We start from the raw sequence: 26,224 nt of genomic DNA, 5'->3' as shown, positions 1-26,224 counted from the left end.
CTTCATTATCAGCAATAGATTTTGGCTATCTACATTTTGCCTGGACTTGACATGACCTAGAAGAATTTGCCAGGCATTTTCAGTTCACAGAATGTGAAACTAAAGAGCTGTGAGCACAGCTCATGGGCTGTGACTTCAGTAAACAAATAACAGACAATTAATGCAATTGGAAATTCATTTTAGATTTGTTCCTCCTTGGTGCAGTGTACTTACTGGCTGCTGAGAGTAGGCAAATCTCTACAAGTCACTTACTAACAGAAGAGTGACACTCATATCACAGAATCAGGGCACTGGTGCCCTAGGCAAATGCTTCTCAATCCAGTCTTGGGGGTACACCCAATCAGTTAGGTTTTCAGGATATCCACAATGAATATGCATGAGCTAGATTTGCATACCAGGGAGGCAGTGCCTGTAAATCTAGCTCATGTATATATTCATTGTGGATATCCGGAAAACCCGATTGACTGGGTATGCCCTGAGGACTGGGTTGAGAAGCACTGCCCTAGGCAAACCCTACATCCCCCTCAATTATCTTTCAGTCTGCTAGCACCCTCCCTCCAAGATTTTTGATCATTAAATTCGACAATGATGATCACACAAACCAGGGGCGTACCCAGGCCAACCAATCTCGGCCCAGGCCCACCCAGTCGTTTGCAACTTTCCACGACGACGATGATGACTTCGTCTTCTTGCCTGCAACGGTGAGCGGGCGGGCGTAAAAGTAGCAAGTAGCCAGGCTCGACTCCCTCCTTCGCATCCTGCCCTCTCAGCGTCGCGCCCGCCCGAAAGGAAATGACATCAGAGGAAGGCGGGATGGAGCAGAGAGAGGGCAGGAAGTGAAGGACGGAGTCGAGCCTGGCTGCCTTCTGCCTTTACGGCTGCCCGCTCGCTGCTGCGGGCAAGAAGACGAAGTCATCATAGTCACGCAGGTTCCACATTACATTCTTGATGATGCCCCGCTCCTGTCATGCTTACCCTCCCCCAGCCATCCCTCCTCTTGTGCTCTCTTATTTATCCATCTATCCCCCTTCAGTTTCCTCACCACCATCTCTCTCGTTCTTCCCAAGTCCATTCTCTTCTCAGACTCACTCCTCCATCTCTTTTCTCACTCCTGTTCTCCTCTGTTGCCCTAGTCTCTCATGTCCTATTGCCTTCCAAACTTCCCTCTCTGTGTCTTATTCTCTCTTCTCATTTTGACCCTGCTCTGCATGCCCTTCTCTTTGCTGCCAGCCATCTTTCTGATTTTGTTTTTTGTTCTGTTTTTTTTCTCCTTTTGGAGGAGGGTTTGCTGAGTCCAGTGCAAAATAACCCCATTAAATTAAATTGGGGGGGGGAGGGGGAGTAGAGTCTAATAGTACACCCATAGCAATGATAGGCTGGGGTCAGCACCGTCATACACAAGGATCAGGTAAGGAGCAGAGAAAGTGCAAAATAGCTCCCCCAACATGTATCTCCTGCTGCCTTCTTGCAGGCTCTGTTGTTGACTCCTTCTCTTTGGCAAAAAAATAAGTCTGTGCAGCTTTGGTATTAAGCAGGCCTTCTACTTATGTATCCCTTCCTTGTGTTAGGGATTATCAGGAGTACACATCACAGGTTGATAAACCCCTTCTCTGTTGCTAGCAGTACACAACTTACTGCGCTCACAACCTTTCTGTTTTGCAGCTGGTGCAAGCCTAGTTCAAAATCACAGTTGGTACAGTAAATATCTCATTGAGAGAGCCTCCTGCCACTAGTATAATAATATGGTACAATGTGATGTTATATTTTGGTTTTATATTGCATTTGATTTACATTGCAACAACCTTTTCTCACATGAGCACGCAGTTTTGGAATACACTACCGCGCAACTTAAGAACGATCCACGAGCAAGCTTCCTTCCGCAGATTATTGAAGACCCATCTCTTTGAAAAAATTTACGGAAAGAGCCAAAACACATAAAGTCCACACTTACTGTTCATTAATGCACTATACATCCACTTCTGAACTCTCATCCCCCGTAATCCCACATCACTCATACCTTTACTCACAGAAATATGTATACCATATGTCTTTATGCCTTAGTATTGCCCTTTAAGCTCCCATTGTCTCCTTCCAATGTTCAATGTTTGTGTTCCATTGTTGCACTCCTTAACGACACTTCGATTGTCTAGCATAATTCTGCACAATGTAATCCATAACCAATTTGTAACAAATTGTACTTCCATCATTCATTTCTTATTGTAAGCCACACTGAACCTGCAAAAAGGTGGGAAAATGTGGGATACAAATGCAATAAATAAATAAATAAAAGTAAATGGTAGGGAGGTTTTATAGCTGCAGAACGGAAGGTGAATTGCTTTTGACTTTATATTTTTTTTGTCCAGTGAAATGTGCACAAGTCCAAACTTAAAGCCCACCTCTTTACCACTGCTTTTGACTCCTAACCACTACTCACTTGCCCTGTCCTTTATCCTCACCTATTTATCCCCTTACCCTTAATTGTTCTGTCTGTTTTACCTGTCTTATCTAGATTGTAAGCTCTTTGAGCAGGGACTGTCTTTTTGAGTATGAAGCCCTGCTTATGCCTTGTAGCGCTATAGAAATGATAAATAGTAAGGAAGGAAGCCATTTGGTAAATGTGTTTCCAGTTCCACTCCCCCGCGCAGCCGTCGCCGTTCACTCAAAACACAGCAAGCAAACCTGTGAGCTGCTGCATCCACGTTGTTGTTCTTTATTGAGAGAGGGGAGATGCTGCGAAGGGGGAGGGGGCGGGGGAGACGCCGGATAGAATGGGGAAGGGGATGGAAAGAAACAGAATGGGCAGGGAAGAGAAGAGAATTGCTGGACAACAGGGATTGATGGAGGGGACAGGAGAGAGAGGAAATTTGCTGGAGATGGATGGAGGAGAAGGCAGGGGAGAATGGAGAGTTGCTGGACATGGATGGATGGAGAGGAGGGCAGGGGAGAGAGGAGAATTGCTGAACATGGATGGATGAATGCAGGGGACAGAGGACATTTGCAAGATATGGGTGGATGGAGGAGAGGGCAGGGGAGAATGGAGAGTTGTTGGACGGATGGATGGAGGGAGGGGAGAGAAGTCAGGGAGGAGATGTGCATGGATAGAGGGGAGGGAAGAGAGAAGAAATGCTGGACATGGATGGAGTGGAGGGCAGGGAAGAGAGGAAAAATGGATGAAAAGGATGGAGGGAAGGAAAGACAAAGGAAGGAGATGCACATAGATGGAGGGGAAGGGAGAGAGGAGAAATGCTGAACATGGATGGAGGGGAGGGAAGACAGAGGAAGTAGATGCACATGGATGGAGGGGAGTGAGAAGAAATGCTGGATATGGATGGAGGGAAACTTCTGAGTTTAAGGGCTGGATTGGAACACGTTGAGGGCAGATACTGAAACTCGAGGAAAGATAGGGACAGGTCTACAGATGGTAGACAGGACACATAAGGACACAGGAGGATGGTGGACATGGTGACAGAAAAAATATCAAATGGAAAGAAGACACTGCATAAAACATAAGACACTGGGACCAAAGTGAATAGATCAGACAACAAAGGTAGAAAAAAGTATTTTATTCAGAATTTATTAATTGGAATATGTCAGCTTTTGGAAATGTGCATCTGTGATATTTTGCATGTAAGTTTCAATTTTTCTGGTATTGCTGCATGCTGAGTCTGACTTCTTGAGTTAACTTTCCAGTTCAATATTTTGCCTTCATATTTTTTTGATTTCTAGTTCCTTGTGTCATGTCTGTTGTGTCATGTGTGATCAAGGTGCAGTATTCTGCTAGCATGTAGTATTTGCAGCTCTTTTTGTTTTGCTTTTTTTTTTTCACGAGGTAGTGTATTGGTGTTTTAGAGCCTAGTGTAATTACAGTTCTGCCTTTTCAAGCATAAGGTTGTAGCTCATCCTGTCCTTGGAATTAGTGCTGTTATACGTTAGTAAGGATATGAGTGTGTTTTTGCACAAGTTTGTGTATAGCATTTTGCAGTGGAAAGATTGTGGGATAATGTAATTATATTTAAAAATATCAATTTTTCCATTAAGTATGTATGTGGTTATACTGATGCAGGGCAGCTGTTGGGCAGACTACTTAGAAATTCATCATCAAGTGAATTCTAAGGCATTATTTTGTAGGATCCCAAGAGACACTACTCATACTTATATAGACAGTGCTTGCCCACCCATATTAGCTCTGGGCCCACCCTAAATCTCAGGTCTGGCTACGCCACTGACACAAACACATTCCCTCCCAGAAATTCCCTCTAAAAATGCATGTTCGGAATCATACTTTTAAATATTAAACTCTGTTTCATTTATATATACACAATTAGGGCTACACAATGAGGCCTTCCTTACATTATCTCCAGCTTTGTCACTACTATCGGATAGTTCTTCCGGTAGCATGTTCACTAATTCCTCCTCTTGGTCCTCTTTCCAACTCCAAATGCTTCATTCTCTTACTAAGATTATTCTCGAAGATAAATATAATGACCTGTCCACTTGACCCACTCCCTTCCACCTGATGCAAGATCCCAGAGCTGAATTTTACTAAAGGTCCTATTAATGGTTAACAATAGCTTTGCCTTGGGTCAAATTCCAGCCTCTTGGAAATCTGCCATTGTTTGTCCTATTTTAAAACAACTTTCTTTGAAACCCCTAAGTTCCTGCTAGTTACCACCCAGTCTCTAATCTTTACTTTATTTATTTATTTATTGCATTTGTATCCCACATTTTCCCACCTCTTTGCAGGCTCAATGTGGCTCACAATGTATCGTTATTGGTAGATAATAGATTGGAAGAAAAACAAGTAGTGTTACATAAAGAATAAGGTAATCGAAATTTAAACAAGCAGATATAAACAAAAGTAGAGCTGATAATAGTTAAGGTGGAGGTGTATTACATTTATAGTTGTTGACCTTATTGGTATGCCTTGTTGAAGAGGTGAGTCTTCAGAGATTTACGAAAGTTGGTTAGTTCATAAATAGTTTTTAAGTTGCGCGGCAATGCGTTCCATGACTGTGTACTCAGGTAAGAGAAGTTTGATGCATGCGTTAGTTTGTATTTTAGGCCTTTTCACTGGGGAAATGAAGATTAAGGAATGTGCGGGATGAGGTGCTGGAAATAATAGTCTATACTCATTTCTTATCCTTCATTGAGAAGTATCTGGTTGTTCATCTGAAACGGCGTGGTTTTAGAGCACACTTTAGTACAGAAACAGTTCTTACTGCTGTCCTTAATGAACACTTGGATAAGCACAATATTGTCCTGGCTATTTCTCTTGACCTATCTGCAGCCTTTGATCTGGTGAACCACTCTCTCTTAATTTCTCAGCTAAATTCTTTAGGGTTGACAGGTACTGTTCTCACGTGGTTCTCTTCATTCCTTTCAGAATGTTCTTGTCAAGGGAAAGGGGAAAAGGGATTGGGACTTGATATACTGCTTTTCTGTGGTTACAATCAAAGCGGTTAACATATTATATACAGGTACTTATTTTGTAGAAGGCATGCTCTACAGCATCATCTCATCCTTTACCACAAGGTTCATATATCTATGCACAAAAAACTGGAACACACTCCCAAAAGCCTTAAGAAGCATGATTACTTGAACTCAAAAAATATAGGGACAGGCTTATCAACCTCAACATATATACGCTGGGAGAGAGGAGACATGATAGAGACGTTTAAATATCTCAAGGGCATTTATGTACAGGAAGTAGGGCTTTTTTTGAGGGGGTACTGAGTACCGGCACCTTTTCCGTTGTCTGCTAAAATTGACCCATGGACCCCAAGTTTTAATGAAAGAGCTCAGGCTCTACACACCAATTCTGTCTTGTCATAGATTCTGTGACTGGTTGCAGGGGGTCTGGCTATTGTGGGGTGGGTCCCTCAGTGATCACCCCACCCCTAAAGGATGGCCTAGCATTTGAGTACCGGCACCTTTTTTGCCAGAAAAAAATGCACTGAGAGGAAGTGAGCCTTTTTCAACTGAAGCAGAGCTCTGGAACGAGGGGGCATATGATGAAGTTAAGAGGGAATAGGCTTAGGAGTAATCTAAGAAAGTATTATTTCATGGAAAGGGTGGTGGAGGCATGGAATGGCCTTCCAGTGGAGGTTGTGGAGTCGAGGACTGTGTCGGAATTTAAAAAGGCATGGGATAAGCATGTGGGATCGCTTAGGAAAAGGAAGAGTTAGGGGTTACAGAGGATGGGCAGACTGGATGTGCCATATGGCCTTTATCTGCCATCATGTTTCTCTGTTCCTAAATAACTCAAAGCTTTTTTTCCTTCAAAATGTTTTTCTATATGACTCGGGGGGGGGGGGGGGGGGGGGGGGGGGGGGACACCAGATCAGTCATGTGAATCAGAAAGCTCCTTTTAACTCACTTTTCTTGAACTAGTCTACATTTGATCATTCATTCCACAGTTAGGCTCCCAGTCACCACATTACAGTAGTATGTTGTTATTCCCATAGAAACACTCAAGCATCGTACTGAAGAATGTGAAAATAACTCACTCAACTCTTTTCTACAAATAGTAACTAATATATTATCTTTGTAAGCCACATTTAAACAATGTTTATTGGAAAATGTGAGATATAAATGCCGAAATAAATAAAATAAATAAAAATAGGTTGCTATGCAACTATGTAAGTCTAACTGCTTTGAAAATACACCTCTCTTGTCATGCTAGAAAATATGACCATGATTCTCCTTTGCTTTGGGAGTGTCACTGGCTCCTTATCGAGCAGAGATTTGTTCATAAGCTTTTAACATTAACATTCAAAGTTTTCAGGACTGGGTTTCCCAATACCTAGCTATTTTTTTTATTCCCTATTCTCCGGGCCATTTGCTTCATTCCATGAATGACTATCGTCTTGTTCTCCCCTGCCCCAAAGAAGCTCTAGTTGAATCACACCTTCTACTTTGCTGCCCTGTTCTTCTGAAATTCTCTTCACCTAGAGATCTATGCCGATCTATCATTCAAAAGGTTTAAACCTACCATAAAGTCTTGGCTTTTTCACCAATCTTATAATTTATCTTAGGTCTGTTTTGCTGTTCCTTCTGCCTTGCCTCTCCCCCCCCCCCCCCCCCCACTTCTCCTGTACTTAATTTTGTTCTCCTTTCTTATTTCCTGTTTTCCCCTGACTGCTCTGTAGTAGGACTGTGTGAATTATTGTAGTTCTTTTCCCATTTTCAAAATTGTTATTAGTGAATTGTAAACTGCCTTGGTCTGCTAGTTAGTTAAGGCAGTATAGCAAGTTTGAATAAATAAATTCCCAAAACCCTTGCTCCCAAGTAAAAGTACTATTTTAATATTGCTCTCATCCCTGTGAACATAACATACGATCATAAGAATAGCCATACTGGGTCAGACCAATGGTCCATCTAGCCCAGTATCCTGTTTTCCAAACAGTGGCCAAGGCAGGTCACAAGTACCAGGCAGAAACCCAAATTGTGGCAACACTCCATACTACAAATCCCAGGGTAAGCAGTTGCTTCTCATGTCTGTCTCAATAGCAAACTATGGACTTTTCCTCCAGAAATTTGTCCAAACCTTTTTTAGACCTATATACACTAACTGATGTTACCACATCCTCCGGCAAAGAGTTCCAGAGTTTAACTATTCGTTGAGTGAAAAAATATTGCCTCCTATTTGTTTTAAAAGTATTTCTATGTAACTTCCTCGAGTGCCCCACTAGTCTTTGTACTTTTGGAACGAGTAAAACATTGATTTACCTTCTACTCGTTCTACACCACTCAAGATTTTGTAGAGTTTTACGAGCTGTCAGGACTTTCGGTTTTCTTTGACTGAGCTGCTGTTTGCTGTCCCCACGAAGCTACTGCCATAGGTGACCCCCCCCCCCCCCCCCAGTTTTTGTGTGAAGCCAGCCTTGCACAGAATGAGTGTTTTACTCTCAATTATCTAATTACTTCTGCTTTTTCCAGTACTGTACACAGGAAGAAATTTATATTTGGCATACAAAAGCACAAAGTCACTGTTACTGCCAGCACAGCATATTTATTTACTTATAAATAAATATGTTTTGTCTCCCACACATACAGCTGTCTCTCTCTCTCTCTCACACACACACACACACACACACAGAATGTATACATTACTTTAATATCATACAAATCTCCATCATACATATTCATTGTAGATATCATGAAAACCCAACTGGCTGGGTGTGTCCTGGGAAATGAGTTCAGAACAATACTGTAACCAGTGTGTTGAACAAAGAATAACGTGCTGGACTGTTGTTCCTTGGAGATGCATGTGCATATTTATTTTTTAGAATTTATTTACCGCCTTTTTGAAGGAATTCACTCAAGTCGGTGTACAGTAAGAATAGATCAAACACGAGCAATGGGCAATTACAGGAGTAAAAATATTCAACGAACAATACAAAGTATGGCGTGGAGGGGCATAATCGAAAGGGACGCCCAAGTTTTGCTGAGGACGTCCTCGCAAAACATCCTGGTAAAATCTTAAGGAAAGGTTTTGTCACTTGTAAAGAAGTACAGGAAACATTTGTTACTTTTTATTTTTTCCTAGTTACCTCTGATGTTTGCAGTAAAAAGTAAAAGTGGAAGGGAGATGTAAATGATGATTCCTCAGTAAACCAAATGAAACAGCAATTCTGGGTACAGGATTTTGTTATTGCAAACCTTGTCACAGAAGCAGTGTATCATCTCATCTTAAATTTTGCTGTTCAGTAAATATAACCTATGAGAACAGTGAAGTTGCTTGTGTTTGTTGAACTGGTTATTGGCCTCCAGCCAAACAGAACAGTGATGAGTTCGGTCACTTTTGAAGTGGAGATGAAGCCTGAAGCTGGTTGCAATTCATGCCTTTTCCATGGTGTGGAAAGTCACCCCTGACCTCCTGGCTCAGGAAAACTCCTAATTCTATCCCTCTCCTGTGAGGGCCTTGCTTTTTACTTTTACTGTAGTATTTTGACCAACACTGTTTATTATTAGTGTATCTTTTTGTTAAGAGGTATTTGAGAATTTATGGGGGATTATAGACCGGACGGGCATGCGATGAAGCTACAAAGTAGTAAATTTAAAATGAATCGGAGAAACATTTTCTTCACTCAACGTGTAATTCAACTCTGGAATTCGTTGCCAGAAAATGTGGTAAAGGCGGTTAGCTTAGCAGAGTTTAAAAAAGGTTTGGATGGCTTCCTAAAGGAAAAGTCCATAGACCATTATTAAATTGGACTTGGGGAAAATCCACTATTTCTGGGATAAGCAGCATACAATGTTTTGTACTTTTTTGGGGATCTTGCCAGGTATGTGTGATCTGGATTGGCCACTGTTGGAAACAGGATGCTGGGCTTGATGGACCTTTGGTCTGTCCCCGTATGGCAATACTTATGTACTTATGGATTAAGGAATTGGTTATTGGATAGAAAACAAAAGTGGTGACAGAGAAGAAGCTGGAAATTACAGGCCAATATGCCTCACTTCGGATATTGGAAAAGTAATGGAAGTGATGCTGAAGGAAAGGATTGTGAATTTCCTGGAATCCAGTAAGTTGCAATATCCGAGACAACATGGTTTTACCAAAGGTAAATAGTGTCAAATGAATCTCATTGAATTCTTTGACTGGGTGACCGGAGAATTGAATCAAGGATGTGCAATAGATATAATCTACTTAGATTTCAGCAAAGCCTTTGATACGGTTCCTCATAGGAGGTTCTTGAATAAACTTGACAGGCTGAAGATAGGAACCAACGTGGTGAACTGGATTAGAAACTGGTTGACGGACAGATGCTTGAGGGTGGTCAATGGAATTCACTCGGAGGTGGGAAAGGTGAGTAGTGGAGTACCTCAAGGATCGGTGCTGGGGCCGATTCTGCTCAATATATTTGTGAGTGATACTGCCAAAGGGTTAGAAGGTAAAGTTTGCCTTTTTGTGGATGATACAAAAAAAATTGTAACAGAGTGGACACCCTGGAGGGAGTGGAAAACATGAAATAGGATCTGCAGAAGCTAGAAGAATGGCAATTAAAATTCAATGCAAAGAAGTGCAAAGTGAAGCACTTAGGGAGTAGAAATCCATGGGAGATATGTGTTAGGCGGTGAGTCTGATATGCACAGACAGGGAGAGAAATCTTGGGGTGATAGTATCTCAGGATTTGAAGGCGACAAAACAGTGTGACAAGGCGGTGGCTGTAGCCAGAAGAATGCTAGGCTGTATAGAGAGAGGTCTAACCAGCAGAAGAAAGGAGTTGTTGATGCCCCTGTACAAGTCATTGAGGACTCACCTGGAGTATTGTGTTATTGTGTTCAGTTTTGGAGGCCCTATCTTGCTAAAGATGTAAAAAGAATTGAAGCGGTGCAAAGAAAAGCTACGAGAATGGTATGGGATTTGCGTTACAAGACGTATGAGGAGAGACTTGCTGACCTGAACATGTATACCCTGGAAGAAAGGAGAAACAGGGGTGATATGATACAGATGTTCAAATATTTGAAAGGTATTAATCCACAAACAAACCTTTTCTGGAGATGGGAAGGCAGTAGAACTAGAGGATATGATATGAGGTTGAAAGGGGGCAGACTCAGGAAAAATATCAGGAAGTATTTTTTCACGGCAGTGGCGTTCCGAGGGGCGCTGACGCCTGAGGTGGATCGCCGATGTGCCCCGCCCTCCCCGGCGAAGGGACACCCCCCCACCCTGGCAAAAGAACCCCCCAGGTGCACGCCGCTGGGGGGGGTGCCGCGCGCCGGTCAGCGTCGTTGGTTTCCATGCTCCCTCTGCCCCGGAACAGGTAACTTCCTGTTCCGGGGCAGAGGGAGCATGGAAACCAACGACGCTGACCGGCGCGCGGCACCCCCCAGCGGCGTGCACCCGGGGCGGACCGCCCCCCCGCCTTGGTACGCCACTGTTTCATGGAGAGAGTGGTGGATACCTGGAATGCCTACCGCAGGAGGTAGTGGAGATGAAAAAGGTAATGGAATCAAAAAATGTGTGGGATAAACACAAAGGAATCATGTTCAGAAGGAATGGATCCACAAAAGCTTATCAGTAATTGGTAATTGGGAAGCAAAGCTAGTGCTGCACAGACTTCTATGGTCTGTGCCCTGAAAATGGCAAGGAAAAATCAAGGTCAGGTGTACATATAAAGTAGCACATATGAGTTTATTTTGTTGGGCAGACTAGATGGACCATACATGTCTTTATCTTCTGTCATCTACTATATAAAACAGAGGGTAGGATTAAATGGCCATTTTTCTCAGAGAAGAAGGGTGAATAGTGGAATGCCACAGGGATCTCTACTGGGACCGGTGTTATTTAATATATTTATAAATGATCTGGAAAATGGAATGACGAGTGAAGTGATTAAATTTGCAGATGACACAAAATTATTCAGAGTTCTCAAAACAGATGCAGATTGTGAAAAATTGCAGGAAGACCTTAGGAAACTGGAAGACTAGACATCCATATGGTAGATGAAATTTAATGTGAACAAATGCAAAGTGATGCATATTGGGAAGAATAATCTGAATCATAGTTACCTGATGCTAGGGTCCACCTTAGGAGTCAGCACTGAAGAAAAAGATCTAGGTGTCAATCTTCTGCAGTGGCCAAAAAAGCAAACAGGATGTTAGGAATTAATTAGGAAAGGGATGCAAAATAAAACCAAGAATATTATAATGTCTTTGTATTGATCCATAGTGTGACCTCACCTTGAGTATTGCATTCAGTTCTGGTTGCCGTATCTCAAAAAAGATATATCAGAAAACGTTCAAAAAAGAGCGACCAAAATGATAAAGGGGATGGAACTCCTCCCATATGAGGAAAGGCTAAAGAGGTTGGGCCTCTTCAGTTTGGAAAAGAGACTGCTGAGGGGAGATATGATTGAGATCTATAAAATCCTCAGTGGTGTACAGTGGGTAAAAGTGAATTGATTTTTCACTCTTTCAAAAAGTACAAAGACCAGGGAAACTCTATGAAATTACATGGAAATACTTTTAAAACAAATAGGATGAAATATTTTTTCATTCAAAGAATAGTTAAGCTCTGGATCTCACTGCTGGAGGATGTAGTAACAATGGTAGTAACAATGGTTAGTGTATCTGGGTTTTAAAAAGGTTTGGACAAGTTCCTGGAGGAACAGTCCATAGTTTGTTATTGAGATGGACATAGGAAAGTCGCTGCTTGCCCCGGGATTGGTAGCATGGAATGTTGCTACTAATTGGGTTTCTGCCAGGTGCTTGTGACCTGGATTGGCCACTGTTGGAAGCAAGATACTGGGCTAGATGGACCATTGGTCTGACTCAGTATGGCTATTCTTATGTTCTTAAATAAACAACTGCCCTGTTGAGTGCCTCAGGGAATGGGGAACCTTCAATATCCCTTCTGAGACGCTGAGGAGAAAGGAGAGACTAGATTACATGTGTATTTTCCAGGAAGGCAACCTGGGATATTTCTATCACCTGGTTGTCTGCCAACATCTACTGGGCTAAAGAAAGATTACCATCTAAATCTTCAGGGTTCGTGAGGATCCATTTACACCTCAACTAATCCAGATTTCAAAGACCTGTATCAGAGTCTCAGAATCCCTGGGTGTCTTTGCAGTTCTAACATGAACTGTAAGTGAACCTTGTTGTGAACTGTACTGATCTGCTGCTACCCTTCATAGTAGGTTTAAGGGAGGAGAGTTGAATTTTTCTTTGGGATTTGGAGTTGGGAATATAAAGTCCCAGAAACCTTGTAAGTAATCCAGGTGCCCATTTGTTGCCTCTGCCTGTGCCTGCCTCTGTCACATTTTTATTGCATCATTTCAGTAAACAGTTGGTTCAGAACTACAGCACTGGTGTTGCCTGAATTATTGTGAGACTGGAGGAAATGGAGAGAGAGAGTGAGAAGCTGCTTATGGGACTCCTGGAGAATTCTGGTCCTGGCCTTGGTCCAAACCAAATACAAATTGTTTATGTAAGGGCAGGACCTAACAACTGCCAGTTAAATTAGTGTAACTGGGTATATATATATGCACTTATGTGGCTAGGAACATGCACATACAGCACCTGTTGAGTTCGCGTAAATTCTTGCACCAAGATTACAATAAATGTCCTGCATTTTTTAGCATTCTATAAATACTGCATGTAATGTGTGCCCTTCCCCAACTACACTACTAGACTACCAGGGACTCTAAGGTAAGCTCAGGGAGCAGGGTTGCCAGGTGGAAAAAATTTTTCCCACCCAATCCAGCCTAAAAACAGCCCAAAACCCGCCCAAACTCAAACCCCGCCCCTGACGCCCCCGCCGTCATCAACCCCGCCCCCGCCGTCATCAACCCCGCCTCCCCCGTCACCGGCCTCACCTCCCTCGTCATCGGCCCCGCCTCCCCGTCATCGGCCCCGCCCAGAACGTCACTAACCCCGCCCAAAATGTCACTAACCCCGCCCCCCCACGGCTGAAAAAAACGCCTGAAAACCGCGGAAAAGAAAAAAAAGAAGCCCAAAAAACCGCGACCCGCCGCGGGCAAAAATTTCCCGCGGCGGGTCGCGGAAAACCGCCCAATTGGGCGGTAAAACCGCCCACCTGGCAACACTGTCAGGGAGGCCTACAGATGGGTCGGGGGGAGGCTACCTTTGTTTGGGAGGGAGGAGAGTACGGAAGCTGTTACTGGTCGGGAGGGGGGGGGGGGAAGAGTGGAGGTTGCTGTGGTTTGGGGGAGGGGCAGTTTTGGTTTTGGTTGAAACCGAGTAGTGAATTTGATCCAAAGATTTGGTTTCAGTCTTCCTGTAACCCACACTCTGTTCCTGTGTAAACCTACCTCCAAAGTATATGTCATTACATTTAGCACTGTGTTACAGAACAGTGCATACCAGCAACATTGCTTTTCACATGCGTATTTGCTGGTAGTATGGTCATTTACGCATATGCTTGTTGCCTAACTATTGGCGTCCTCTTTCAAAAATTGCCCTCTTGGACCCCATAACAAACCTAAAGGATCAGATCTCTTTAATTTATTTGTTAATTTGCAGAGTATTAAAGTTTTATTTTAACTGTAATACAAAAGAAAGAAAGATATGAAAATTACAAAGACAGCTATGTAATAAAGCTTAACACATCAGCTCAGGGCCAGCTGCACAAAAAGATGATCCTAGAAACATATACAAGGGAAGAACTAGGATGATTTGATTGCAAACATACAGGCCCTGGCTTCTTTGGCTTTGTTTTTCTACTAGGAGGCTGCTAGTGAGGAGAGGCCGCTGACCTCACTGCAGCTTCCTTTACTCCATCTGCGCTTGAATGGCGGGGATGGAGAACCTGAGCTTTTCCATTTTGGCAAAGGCGACCTTCTTTTCATAGTATGCGCCTTCATTGATAAAGGTGGGATAGATGGCATTGTCTCCCTCATACAGAATATCTTTCTCATCCAGGGTCTGGAAGATTGGATCTCCAGGGTTCAGGAGGTCAAAATCCTTATCCTAATGTGAGAGAGAAAGGGGATTCACTAGTCAGATCGCCACAACATTACACAACTATACAACCAGAGTGTGAACTCTTTTATGTCTTTCTGTACAGCACTGAATATGTCTGTACCTGATTAAAATTAACTGGATAACATATCTGGTTAATTTTAACTGGATATTCAGCCAGATAACCAGTTAAGTCAGTGCCACTGAATACTGTGCAGTGTAAAGTTAACCAGATAACTTTATCTGATTAACTCAGACCTGCTATGTATGTAGTCTGACTTACCTAGTTAAAGTTAATCAGATAACTTTTAACTACACCTCTGGCATGCCTTCAAGTTTTCCCTCTTTTAACAAGTTAAGTTTTGTCCAGACACCAAGTTGTTTTTTTGAGGGGGCTACCATGCAAAGTGGAGGAATGGCTTAATGGTTAGAGTAGTGAGCTTGACAGGCAGGGGTTCCTAGTTCAAATCCCACTGCTACTCCTTGTGATCTTGGGTAAGTCACTTCATCTTTTCTTGTCTCAGGTATAAAATTAGATTGGAAGCTCTCCAAGAACAGGGAAATACCTGAATGTAACTCACCTTGAGCTACTACTGACTTAAGATAGGAATACAAAATAATTAAAAGCAGTCCCCTGTCCAGCCCTCCACTTTCCCCAGAATAGACATTTCTTCTTGTCATTTTTGATTCTTAAAAGAAAAACCTTCAGTGAGAGATGTTAAAAAATCCATTAAAACATTATTTAATCACACTATGATCTCATCATTAATGTATAAAACACTCAATTTAACTTCTGCTAAATGGAAAGGAAAATCAAATTCAACACAAGTTTAGCTTCATGGGTAGCTCAATGATAGCTTGGCCAGATCCAGCACTCACACAGAGGAAACTAGCTGAGATGCTGGACCGTATGTGCTAATTTCAGGATGGACGTGCAAAAATTACAGCTTGTGAGGAAACTGAGTTTTAAGAAGCATGGTCTAGTACATACAAATCAAGTTTATGATAACTTCCTAATGTAACTGTGGTCCTGGCCTCAAAAAATTGATATATTTACATTCTGAGACCCGGTTGTGACCTCACCGGGATCCACTCCTCTGTGTGAGTGTGGGGGATCCAAATGCCTTTGCCCTTGTAATGAATAAAGAGGAAGAATGTGATATTGGGATATTTCTGGTGGGCTCGCCCCACTGGGAGGTGTCAAGGGCAGGGTTAGGAGGTCACAGTTCTCCTTGTGGAGAACTGGGCCCTAAAGTAGCAGAGTAGCTTTAGGGTAAAGCAGAAGGAAAGAGAGAGGCATTTGGTATGTCTTTTGTCTTCTTTCTGCTGTGCTGGACTCCTGAGTCAATGGGGTTATGGGTGCTCAGTTGGGCCCTGGACATAGTAAGAGGGGATTGAAAGGGTTTGTATTTTTCTTCTTTCACCTGAAGAAGTTGAGGGGGCTTGAAGCTGAAACCCTATAATCAGCTGGGGGATTGTGAGAGAGAGGATTGAAGCCTGGGGTATTGCTGATGGGGCCTATGACCTTGGGGTGGTGGTGGGGTCGTGGAGAAGGCTAAGAACAAAAGTGTTGCCATACTGGGACAGACCGAAGGTCCATCAAGCCCTTATCCTGTTTCAGCAGTGGCTAATCCAGGTCTCAAGCACCTGGCAAGATCCCAGAATAATAAGACAGATTTTATGCTGCTTATCCTAGCCTAGAAATAAGCACTGGATTTTCCCTTCTTAATAATGGCTTATGGACTTTTTTTTAAGGAAATTATCCAAACTTTTTAAAAACCCTGATAAGCTAACTGCTTTTACCACATTCTCTGGCAATGAATTCCAGAGTTTAATTACATGTTGAGTGAAGAAATATTTTTTCCGTTTTTTTTTAAATTTTATTTTTATTAAATTAAGGATTTCCCCAAGTCCACAATCAGTGTCCAAAGAGTGTCTAGTGTAACCTCCGTAGGTTTTTGTAAAACAGGAAAATTTACCTCAGTTACAACGTGTGAAGATTGTTGTACTCCCGTTTCTCCACATACCTCCGCCAATTCTGAGTTGCCCATAGTTGTTCCTTTTCCACTCTGGCTGCCTAGATCGCTTGAAAGGCCCGCATCCTCCGCGGATTTCCTTTCCTCCTTGTTCCGTTGGATCGCTACAATCTTTGGTCGCGTCACAGTGGAGTCCTGCATCGGCGTGCTCGTTCCAGAGGGTTGTAGGGGAGGCGCTCTTCCATCGGGGCTGAGTGAAAGCTCCAACCCAGAGATCACCAAGGCATTTCCATCTTCACCTGGTCGTTCTAGCGGATCCATTCCCAATGCTGAGGGTAACTGGGTTCTTTGAAGGTAATTTTGCATTGTAGACTGGATTAATGCGGAATTCTGCCGTGGCAGGGCGGCAGAGGAGGACAGGCGGCCCCTTCTCTTCGGCATCATGGCAAACACAGAGAGAGCCCTCGAGTGTCCGAGTTAGTCAGCGACCATTTTGAATCCCTGAGCTTTCCGGTTTGTTTTAAATTTACTACTTTGTAGCTTCATTGTGTGCCTCCTAGTCCTAGTGTTTTTGGAAAGAGTAAACACGTGATTCACGTCTACCCAGTCCACTCCACTCATTATTTTATAGACCACTATCATATCTCCCTTTAACCGTCTCTTCTCCAAACTGAAGAACCCTAGATGCTTTAGCTTTTCCTTATAGGGAAATCATCCTTTTCCCTTTATCATTTTTGATGCCCTACTCTGTACCTTTTTCTAATTCTGCTTTATATTTTTTGAGATGCGGTGACCAGAATTGTACACAGTATCCCACAGAGTCCTCCTAGGTTTAGGCAACCCTCAGTGATAGTGGTAAGGTGTCATTTCAGATACCAGAGAGAGAGAGAGAGAAGCTTGTGGAAGCGAGGATAATTACAGAGAGAGGTTGTGCAAAGGATTGTGAGGAAGTCGGAGAGGAAGACAAACTGTTTCCAACCGAAGAAGAAGAGAAGTGAGAGAAACACCTTCAGAAAAGAACCCAGCAGTGATTTTATTTATTTATTTGTTGCATTTGTATCCCACATTTTCCCACCAATTTGCAGGCTCAATGTGGCTTACATTATGCCGTAATGGCGATGGCCATTTCCGGATAGAGAAATACAAATAGTATTGCATTAAGGTGCATAAATGGTAAAGTAGAATACACAGTGGTATAGCATTGAAGTTCCTAAATGATAAAGTGAATTATAGAATAAGTTAGACAATCAACTATAGAAAGTTCATTTCCGGTATGTGAAATAAAGTGGTAGTGCATATTGCGTAACTTTCATTAGTAGCATGTAGGTTATCAGTCTAGTGTGGAGATTTCGGTTTTGTCTAGTTCATGTAGAGTCTAGTTGTCTAGTATTTAGGATGGATCATTATGGTATTCCTTTTTGAACAGGTTGGTTTTCAGTAGTTTTCGGAAGATTGCTAGGTTGTGCATTGTTTTTATGGCCTTTGGTAGTGTGTCCCACAGTTGCGCGCTTATGTAGGAGAAGCTGGATGCATATGTGGAATTATATTTAAGTCCTTTGCAGCTGGGGTAGTGGAGATTAAAGAAAGTGCATGCTGATCTTTTTGTGTTCCTAGTTGGCAAGTCTATGAGGTCTGACATATAGACCGGGGCTTCACCGTAAACGATTTTGTTGACCAGGGTGCAAACTTTGAATGCTTTGTCAAGTTGACTTTCTCTATGTCTGTGAAGCTAATTGATGAACTCTTCTTAATAGCTTGATTCAAGGAACTTAGGGCCTCTTTTATCAAGGCTCATTAGTGGCTCCCGGCGTGGTAATGCCAACAAACCCCATTCACATTGAATGGGCTCTGTCGGCGTTGATGCATGGGAACTACTAGCGTGGCTTGATAAAAGAGGCCCTTAGTTCACAAGTGCTGCTAACCAGATAAGTGTTGGCGAGCAGGATATTCAGCAGCATTAACCAGATAGTGTTGAATATTTCCTCTGACCTATAAATAGAGTTGGGATGATTTTGAGCAGAATTTGGATGGAGCTGGAGGTTATGCTGCTAGCAGTGATATTCATACCGCTAACTGGGTAAAGTTACAACAGCAACAAGAAATAGCTGAGGGCAGTGGCGTAGCCAAGGGTGGGCTGGGGTGGGCCCAAGCCCACCCACTTTAGGTTCAGGCCCACCAAGTAGCAGCACTCCTATAATGTGGCTGGCAGGGACCCTAAGCCCTACCAGCCAAAAACTCCCAACAACTTTTTGCTGCCGGTGAAAATCTGCTATTTAAAAGGTATACAGGGGAGAGAGGATGTTTGAAAGACCATATGGCATGCAGGTGAGAGAGGGAGAAACCAAATAACTTGTAGGACAAGGCGGAGTGCTGCCCACCCACCTTGGGTCCAGGCCCACCCAAACTTGGGTGTCTGGCTACGCCCCTGGCTGAGGGTGCTACAGGGCAGAAGTGAGGTGCACTAGCAGAACTAAGGTAGGGCAGGAGCAGCCTAGTATTTGGAACATGGGCTGAGAACCAGGGAAGCCTGGATTCAAATCCCACTTCTGCCACTGACACTCCTTGTGACCTTGGGCAAGCCACTTTATCTGATGTTGCCCTCAAGGCTTGAATTCATAGGAGTCTTGACACCTTCAAGAGTGGCTTTTCTGGAAGCTATAAATTCAAGCTTTACTGCTTGTACCAAATGCAATATTCCAGCCAAACAGCTCTGCTTAAGATGGACAATCAAGTAAACATTTACTACTCTCCAGCAAAACCCCTCCTTCTTTTCCAACTACTTGTACTAGGCAGGAAATTTACTTTGGAGGGGAATTCTGTGTAAAAAGGAGCCCAATGACTTATATGGAGGATGAGAGTTTGATTAATAATTTGTAATGAGGAGTCTATATAAATATATGCCCATATGCCAATTCAGTGCACATTTTTGTCCTCCTTTTTGAATATGAGTGACCACTGTTGGGGTACCCTGAGAGATATACACGACCTGTAGATTGGGATGAATGATGGCCATGATCTCACCATCGGAGGATCGAGGGTAATCTTCTCGTGCAAGGAGCTTGTATGCTTCAATCTCAAAGGCTGGGAAGGTTGTACCTGCAGAGAAAAAACAAGAGAGTGTAAAAACAGAGAACGTTATGGCAGCTAAGAGCTGTGAGGTCCATCTAATCTTCTGGCTTTACTTCCTGTTCCTGGTATATTCACTACTTCAGAACTAAAGGCCCCCTGTGCCTTTCATGTTATTTTGGCCTTTATTGGGGGGGGGGGGGGGGGATTCCCTACATTCATTACCTCTTCTGTGAAACAATTCCTGGGGAATTTTATGCAAAATATGAAATATTCTGTGCAGATTTAAAAAAATTTTGCACACAGTATTTTAAGTCTGCAAAATTCTGCATTCTTTATTTGTAATATTTTTGTGTAGAATTCTCCCATCATAAACTCCTGGTACCTCCCTCCATAGGCCTGACACCTGCAGCTTTATCCCTGTTCGGGCTCAATCTTCTCCTATCAGCCCAACTTAGCTTCACACCCTTTCTAGGCTTGATCTTCCTCCTCCCACTCCAATCAAGTTGAACCACCAGTTTCCTCTGCCCCCCCTACTGAATGCAACCTCACCACCACCAGCTTTCTTTCTGTCACTCCCCTTCCCCAGGAAGACTCCCCAGTTCTCTCTGTATTCTTCTCTCTCAACCCCATAGCTCTCTCTTTTTGAACCCCCAAGGACACATGTTCCCATTGCACTCTATCAAACCCCACCCCTTGCACATATTTCCCCATAGCTCTCTTTCAACTCACCCCCCCCCCATCTATCTTTCTCATCCTCCTACATGTATCTCTTTCTGAATTCCCTCTCCCTTCCCCATAGCACACTATTCCAGCTCTCTTCACCCTCCGTAGCACACAACCCTCCGGCATACACTTTCAGCCCCTGAGCTTGGCCTCTTCTTCTTCTCCTTCTTGGTACTGATTAGCACAAGTGGAGGAGGGGGAGAGCAGCTCATGTCAGGTCATGCTAAATCAGCTCTGACGGCTGAACATGAACAAGAGCACAGAGGTGAAAGATGCCACACACCCACTGTAAACTGGAGCAAGACAGGAAAGATTCTTCAGAGAACAGATGACTGCTGATGACTTGACTTCAACAAGAAGAATCTTTATTCCATAAACAATCACACAAATGCTGACGGCATGACCCAACACAGACCATGTTTCGGCAATTCTGCTTTCATCAGGGGTCCTTAACAATCAGCACTAAATCTTTAAATGTTGTGGAAATGAGTCACGATTCCAGAGCTTATGAACGCCAAATTCTGATCAGCTAAAAGTGATCTCTATAGAGGACTGTAGGACTCTTGTTCTTTTTGTGGAAGATTTTTTTCTTTTTTGGGGGGCTGAATATATGAATCACATGGGACACCATAGAACCCTGCAGTTTATGTTCGGGAGCTGGACCCAAGCAACAGAAGAGGAAGAGGGTGCAGCCCTCTATTTTTGACAGTTCTATAACTTTAGCGCTTAAATGTAAGCGCCATTTGCACGCTAACTGCCTGATATTCAGACCGCAGTGTCTGAGCCACTCACTGCCGTGGGCTGAATTGGTCCTGGATATTCAATGCTGGGACATACTCATCTCCTGGCATTGAATATCCAGGTCTCAGCAGTCACTCGGAAGTTAACTAGGTGCTGCCCAATATTCAGACTGGCACACGGTTAAGTTCAGCACATTGTATTGCATTGTATTGTATGATTTTTATTCCACGTTTAACCAAATAATACAAAGCAGATTACAATCTCAAGGAGGCTTCCAATTAGAAGGAGCTTACAACAGAATACCATTTCATTTCAATAATAACAAGATTTCCACCCGCTGTTGAATTAAAAGTGTTGATTTAAAAACAAATAGGTTTTAAGTGTCTTATGAAAAACACAAATAAGGTGTTATTTGGCAAAATTCAATGGGAATATTATTCCATATCTTGGCACCTTGGAAAGTATTCCCAAATTGATTTCAAGATCATTTTCTTCATAGAGTGAAAGTCCAACCTCAATCTTTTCCAACTTCTCAAATGATTACTATTAGCTGTAAATGAGAGAAGCCCTCCCACAGATTCTGAATTTAAACCATAAAAGCCTTTATATAGCATACAGGCAGTTAAAAAATAAATCTGGAATTCTACTATAAGCCAACGTAATCTCTTTAAAAATGGAGTTGCTGTCCTAAATTTATGTGGTTTCTTAGCGGGCTGAAAATCACAGCTAACTGGCTAAGGGGCCCTTTTACTAAGCCACATAAGCACTTACGTGCACCCAACGCATGTCAGTTCTGAGTTACCACCCGGCTACCTTGTGGCCCAGGTGATAATTTCATTTTTGACGTCTGCAAAATACTTTTATTTTCTGGCGCGCGGGCAGTAATTGGCATTTGAATGCGTGTTGACCATTACCATGCAGTTAACGTGTGAGACCTTATCGCTAAGTCAATGGCTGGTGGTAAGGTGTCAGACCCTAAATGAATGCGCGCCAATTTTCATTTTGCCGCACATCCATTTTTGGCCCCCACCCCCAAAAGGCATTTTTTACAGGTGCGCTGAAAAATGATTGTGCGCATGGCCAAAACACGCGCCTACACTACTGCAGGCCATTTTTCAGCGCACCTTAGTAAAAGGACCCCTAGGTTTGTGCTCCACCCATGCCCTGCCCCGAACTGGTTAGGAAATGGCCTGTTAGCTGCGATATTCAGCAGCACTAACCAGTTAAGTGCCACTGAGTATCGTGTGCCGGGTTGCTCAGTGGAGTTAACCAGACAGAAGCCTCTCCTGCTCCGTTAAACCCTTTTAAACATTGGGCGGTGAGTTTATAGAATACTAGTTATACAGTGGGGGAAATAAGTATTTGATCCCTTGCTGATTTTGTAAGTTTGCCCACTGACAAAGACATGAGCAGCCCATAATTGAAGGGTAGGTTATTGGTAACAGTGAGAGATAGCACATCACAAATTAAATCCGGAAATCACATTGTGGAAAGTATATGAATTTATTTGCATTCTGCAGAGGGAAATAAGTATTTGATCCCTCTGGCAAACAAGACCTAATACTTGGTGGCAAAACCCTTGTTGGCAAGCACAGCGGTCAGACGTCTTCTGTAGTTGATGATGAGGTTTGCACACATGTCAGGAGGAATTTTGGTCCACTCCTCTTTGCAGATCATCTCTAAATCATTAAGAGTTCTGGGCTGTCGCTTGGCAACTCGCAGCTTCAGCTCCCTCCATAAGTTTTCAATGGGATTAAGGTCTGGTGACTGGCTAGGCCACTCCATGACCCTAATGTGCTTCTTCCTGAGCCACTCCTTTGTTGCCTTGGCTGTATGTTTTGGGTCATTGTCGTGCTGGAAGACCCAGCCACGACCCATTTTTAAGGCCCTGGCGGAGGGAAGGAGGTTGTCACTCAGAATTGTACGGTACATGGCCCCATCCATTCTCCCATTGATGCGGTGAAGTAGTCCTGTGCCCTTAGCAGAGAAACACCCCCAAAACATAACATTTCCACCTCCATGCTTGACAGTGGGGACGGTGTTCTTTGGGTCATAGGCAGCATTTCTCTTCCTCCAAACACGGCGAGTTGAGTTCATGCCAAAGAGCTCAATTTTTGTCTCATCTGACCCACAGCACCTTCTCCCAATCACTCTCGGCATCATCCAGGTGTTCACTGGCAAACTTCAGACGGGCCGTCACATGTGCCTTCCGGAGCAGGGGGACCTTGCGGGCACTGCAGGATTGCAATCCGTTATGTCGTAATGTGTTACCAATGGTTTTCGTGGTGACAGTGGTCCCAGCTGCCTTGAGATCATTGACAAGTTCCCCCCTTGTAGTTGTAGGCTGATTTCTAACCTTCCTCATGATCAAGGATACCCCACGAGGTGAGATTTGCGTGGAGCCCCAGATCTTTGTCGATTGACAGTCATTTTGTACTTCTTCCATTTTCTTACTATGGCACCAACAGTTGTCTCCTTCTCGCCCAGCGTCTTACTGATGGTTTTGTAGCCCATTCCAGCCTTGTGCAGGTGTATGATCTGTCCCTGACATCCTTAGACAGCTCCTTGCTCTTGGCCATTTTGTAGAGGTTAGAGTCTGACTGATTCACTGAGTCTGTGGACAGGTGTCTTTCATACAGGTGACCATTGCCGACAGCTGTCTGTCATGCAGGTAACGAGTTGATTTGGAGCATCTACCTGGTCTGTAGGGGCCAGATCTCTTACTGGTTGGTGGGGGATCAAATACTTATTTCCCTCTGCAGAATGCAAATAAATCATATACTTTCCACAATGTGATTTTCCGGATTTAATTTGTGATGTGCTATCTCTCACTGTTACCAATAACCTACCCTTCAATTATGGGCTGCTCATGTCTTTGTCAGTGGGCAAACTTACAAAATCAGCAAGGGATCAAATACTTATTTCCCCCACTGTATATATTATTTATTATTTGTTACATTTGTACCCCACATTTTCCCACCTATTTGCAGGCTCAATGTGGCTTACATAGTACCATCAAGGCATTCGCCAGGTCGGTTGATAACAAATACATGGTTATTTAGTGCTTGAATGAGGTAGTTATAGAGGGTCGAAGGTAATGAGGATTGTATATTGTCCGGTACGATCATTGGTCATGCTGTGTTGCTGGGCGAAGGGTTTACATTGGATCACTGGGGTAGGCCTTTTTGAAGAGGGTGGTTTTTAGTGATTTCCTGAAGTTTAGGTGGTCGTGGATTGTTTTCACAGTTTTAGGGAGTCCGTTCCATAGTTGTGTGCTTATGTAGGAGAAGCCGGATGCGTAAGTTGTTTTGTATTTAAGTCCTTTGCAGGTTGGGTAATGTAGGTTTAGGTAGGATCGTGATGATCTGATCCTGTTTCTTAATGGTAGATCTATAAGGTCTGTCATGTATCCTGGGACTACGCCATATATAATTTTGTGGACCAAACTGCAGATTTTGAAGATAATCCTTTCTTTGATTGGGAGCCAATACAGCTTTTGTCGGAGGGGTTTGGCACTTTCAAATCGGGTTTTACTATCTCTCTCTCTCTCTCTCTCTATATATACAGTGGGGGAAATAAGTATTTGATCCCTTGCTGATTTTGTAAGTTTGCCCACTGACAAAGACATGAGCAGCCCATAATTGAAGGGTAGGTTATTGGTAACAGTGAGAGATAGCACATCACAAATTAAATCCGGAAAATCACATTGTGGAAAGTATATGAATTTATTTGCATTCTGCAGAGGGAAATAAGTATTTAATCCCTCTGGCAAACAAGACCTAATACTTGGTGGCAAAACCCTTGTTGGCAAGCACAGCGGTCAGACGTCTTCTGTAGTTGATGATGAGGTTTGCACACATGTCAGGAGGAATTTTGGTCCACTCCTCTTTGCAGATCATCTCTAAATCATTAAGAGTTCTGGGCTGTCGCTTGGCAACTCGCAGCTTCAGCTCCCTCCATAAGTTTTCAATGGGATTAAGGTCTGGTGACTGGCTAGGCCACTCCATGACCCTAATGTGCTTCTTCCTGAGCCACTCCTTTGTTGCCTTGGCTGTATGTTTTGGGTCATTGTCGTGCTGGAAGACCCAGCCACGACCCATTTTTAAGGCCCTGGCGGAGGGAAGGAGGTTGTCACTCAGAATTGTACGGTACATGGCCCCATCCATTCTCCCATTGATGCGGTGAAGTAGTCCTGTGCCCTTAGCAGAGAAACACCCCCAAAACATAACATTTCCACCTCCATGCTTGACAGTGGGGACGGTGTTCTTTGGGTCATAGGCAGCATTTCTCTTCCTCCAAACACGGCGAGTTGAGTTCATGCCAAAGAGCTCAATTTTTGTCTCATCTGACCACAGCACCTTCTCCCAATCACTCTCGGCATCATCCAGGTGTTCACTGGCAAACTTCAGATGGGCCGTCACATGTGCCTTCCGGAGCAGGGGGACCTTGCGGGCACTGCAGGATTGCAATCCGTTATGTCGTAATGTGTTACCAATGGTTTTCGTGGTGACAGTGGTCCCAGCTGCCTTGAGATCATTGACAAGTTCCCCCCTTGTAGTTGTAGGCTGATTTCTAACCTTCCTCATGATCAAGGATACCCCACGAGGTGAGATTTTGCGTGGAGCCCCAGATCTTTGTCGATTGACAGTCATTTTGTACTTCTTCCATTTTCTTACTATGGCACCAACAGTTGTCTCCTTCTCGCCCAGCGTCTTACTGATGGTTTTGTAGCCCATTCCAGCCTTGTGCAGGTGTATGATCTTGTCCCTGACATCCTTAGACAGCTCCTTGCTCTTGGCCATTTTGTAGAGGTTAGAGTCTGACTGATTCACTGAGTCTGTGGACAGGTGTCTTTCATACAGGTGACCATTGCCGACAGCTGTCTGTCATGCAGGTAACGAGTTGATTTGGAGCATCTACCTGGTCTGTAGGGGCCAGATCTCTTACTGGTTGGTGGGGGATCAAATACTTATTTCCCTCTGCAGAATGCAAATAAATTCATATACTTTCCACAATGTGATTTTCCGGATTTAATTTGTGATGTGCTATCTCTCACTGTTACCAATAACCTACCCTTCAATTATGGGCTGCTCATGTCTTTGTCAGTGGGCAAACTTACAAAATCAGCAAGGGATCAAATACTTATTTCCACCACTGTATATGTACTTGTGTGTGTGTGTGTGTGTATATATATATATATATATATATATATATATATATATATATACACAAGTAACTAGTACAAGCTGGAAGTTAAACACTATTCTGTAACTAAAAGAAGCAAT

General features: G+C 43.3%; 1 protein-coding gene across 2 annotated transcripts in view; it reads right to left on the bottom strand.

The window, feature by feature from the left end:
- Positions 1-13,986: 13,986 nt before the first annotated feature.
- ACY3 (aminoacylase 3) overlaps positions 13,987-26,224 on the bottom strand; it is a 49,710-nt gene continuing 37,472 nt past the window's right edge. For both annotated transcript variants that reach the window (XM_030222553.1, XM_030222544.1), the window contains exons 6-7: positions 19,393-19,502; positions 13,987-14,439 (exon numbers count right to left, since the gene is read on the bottom strand). In XM_030222553.1, coding sequence (XP_030078413.1) covers positions 14,242-14,439; positions 19,393-19,502 — 308 coding nt within the window. In that variant the 3' untranslated portion in view covers positions 13,987-14,241. The remainder of the gene's footprint in view (positions 14,440-19,392; positions 19,503-26,224) is intronic.

The sequence above is a fragment of the Microcaecilia unicolor genome, chromosome 1 (genome assembly GCF_901765095.1).
Source record: "Microcaecilia unicolor chromosome 1, aMicUni1.1, whole genome shotgun sequence".
NCBI classification, from domain to species: Eukaryota; Metazoa; Chordata; class Amphibia; order Gymnophiona; family Siphonopidae; genus Microcaecilia; species Microcaecilia unicolor.
This window is presented reverse-complemented; position numbering and strand designations above follow the sequence as displayed.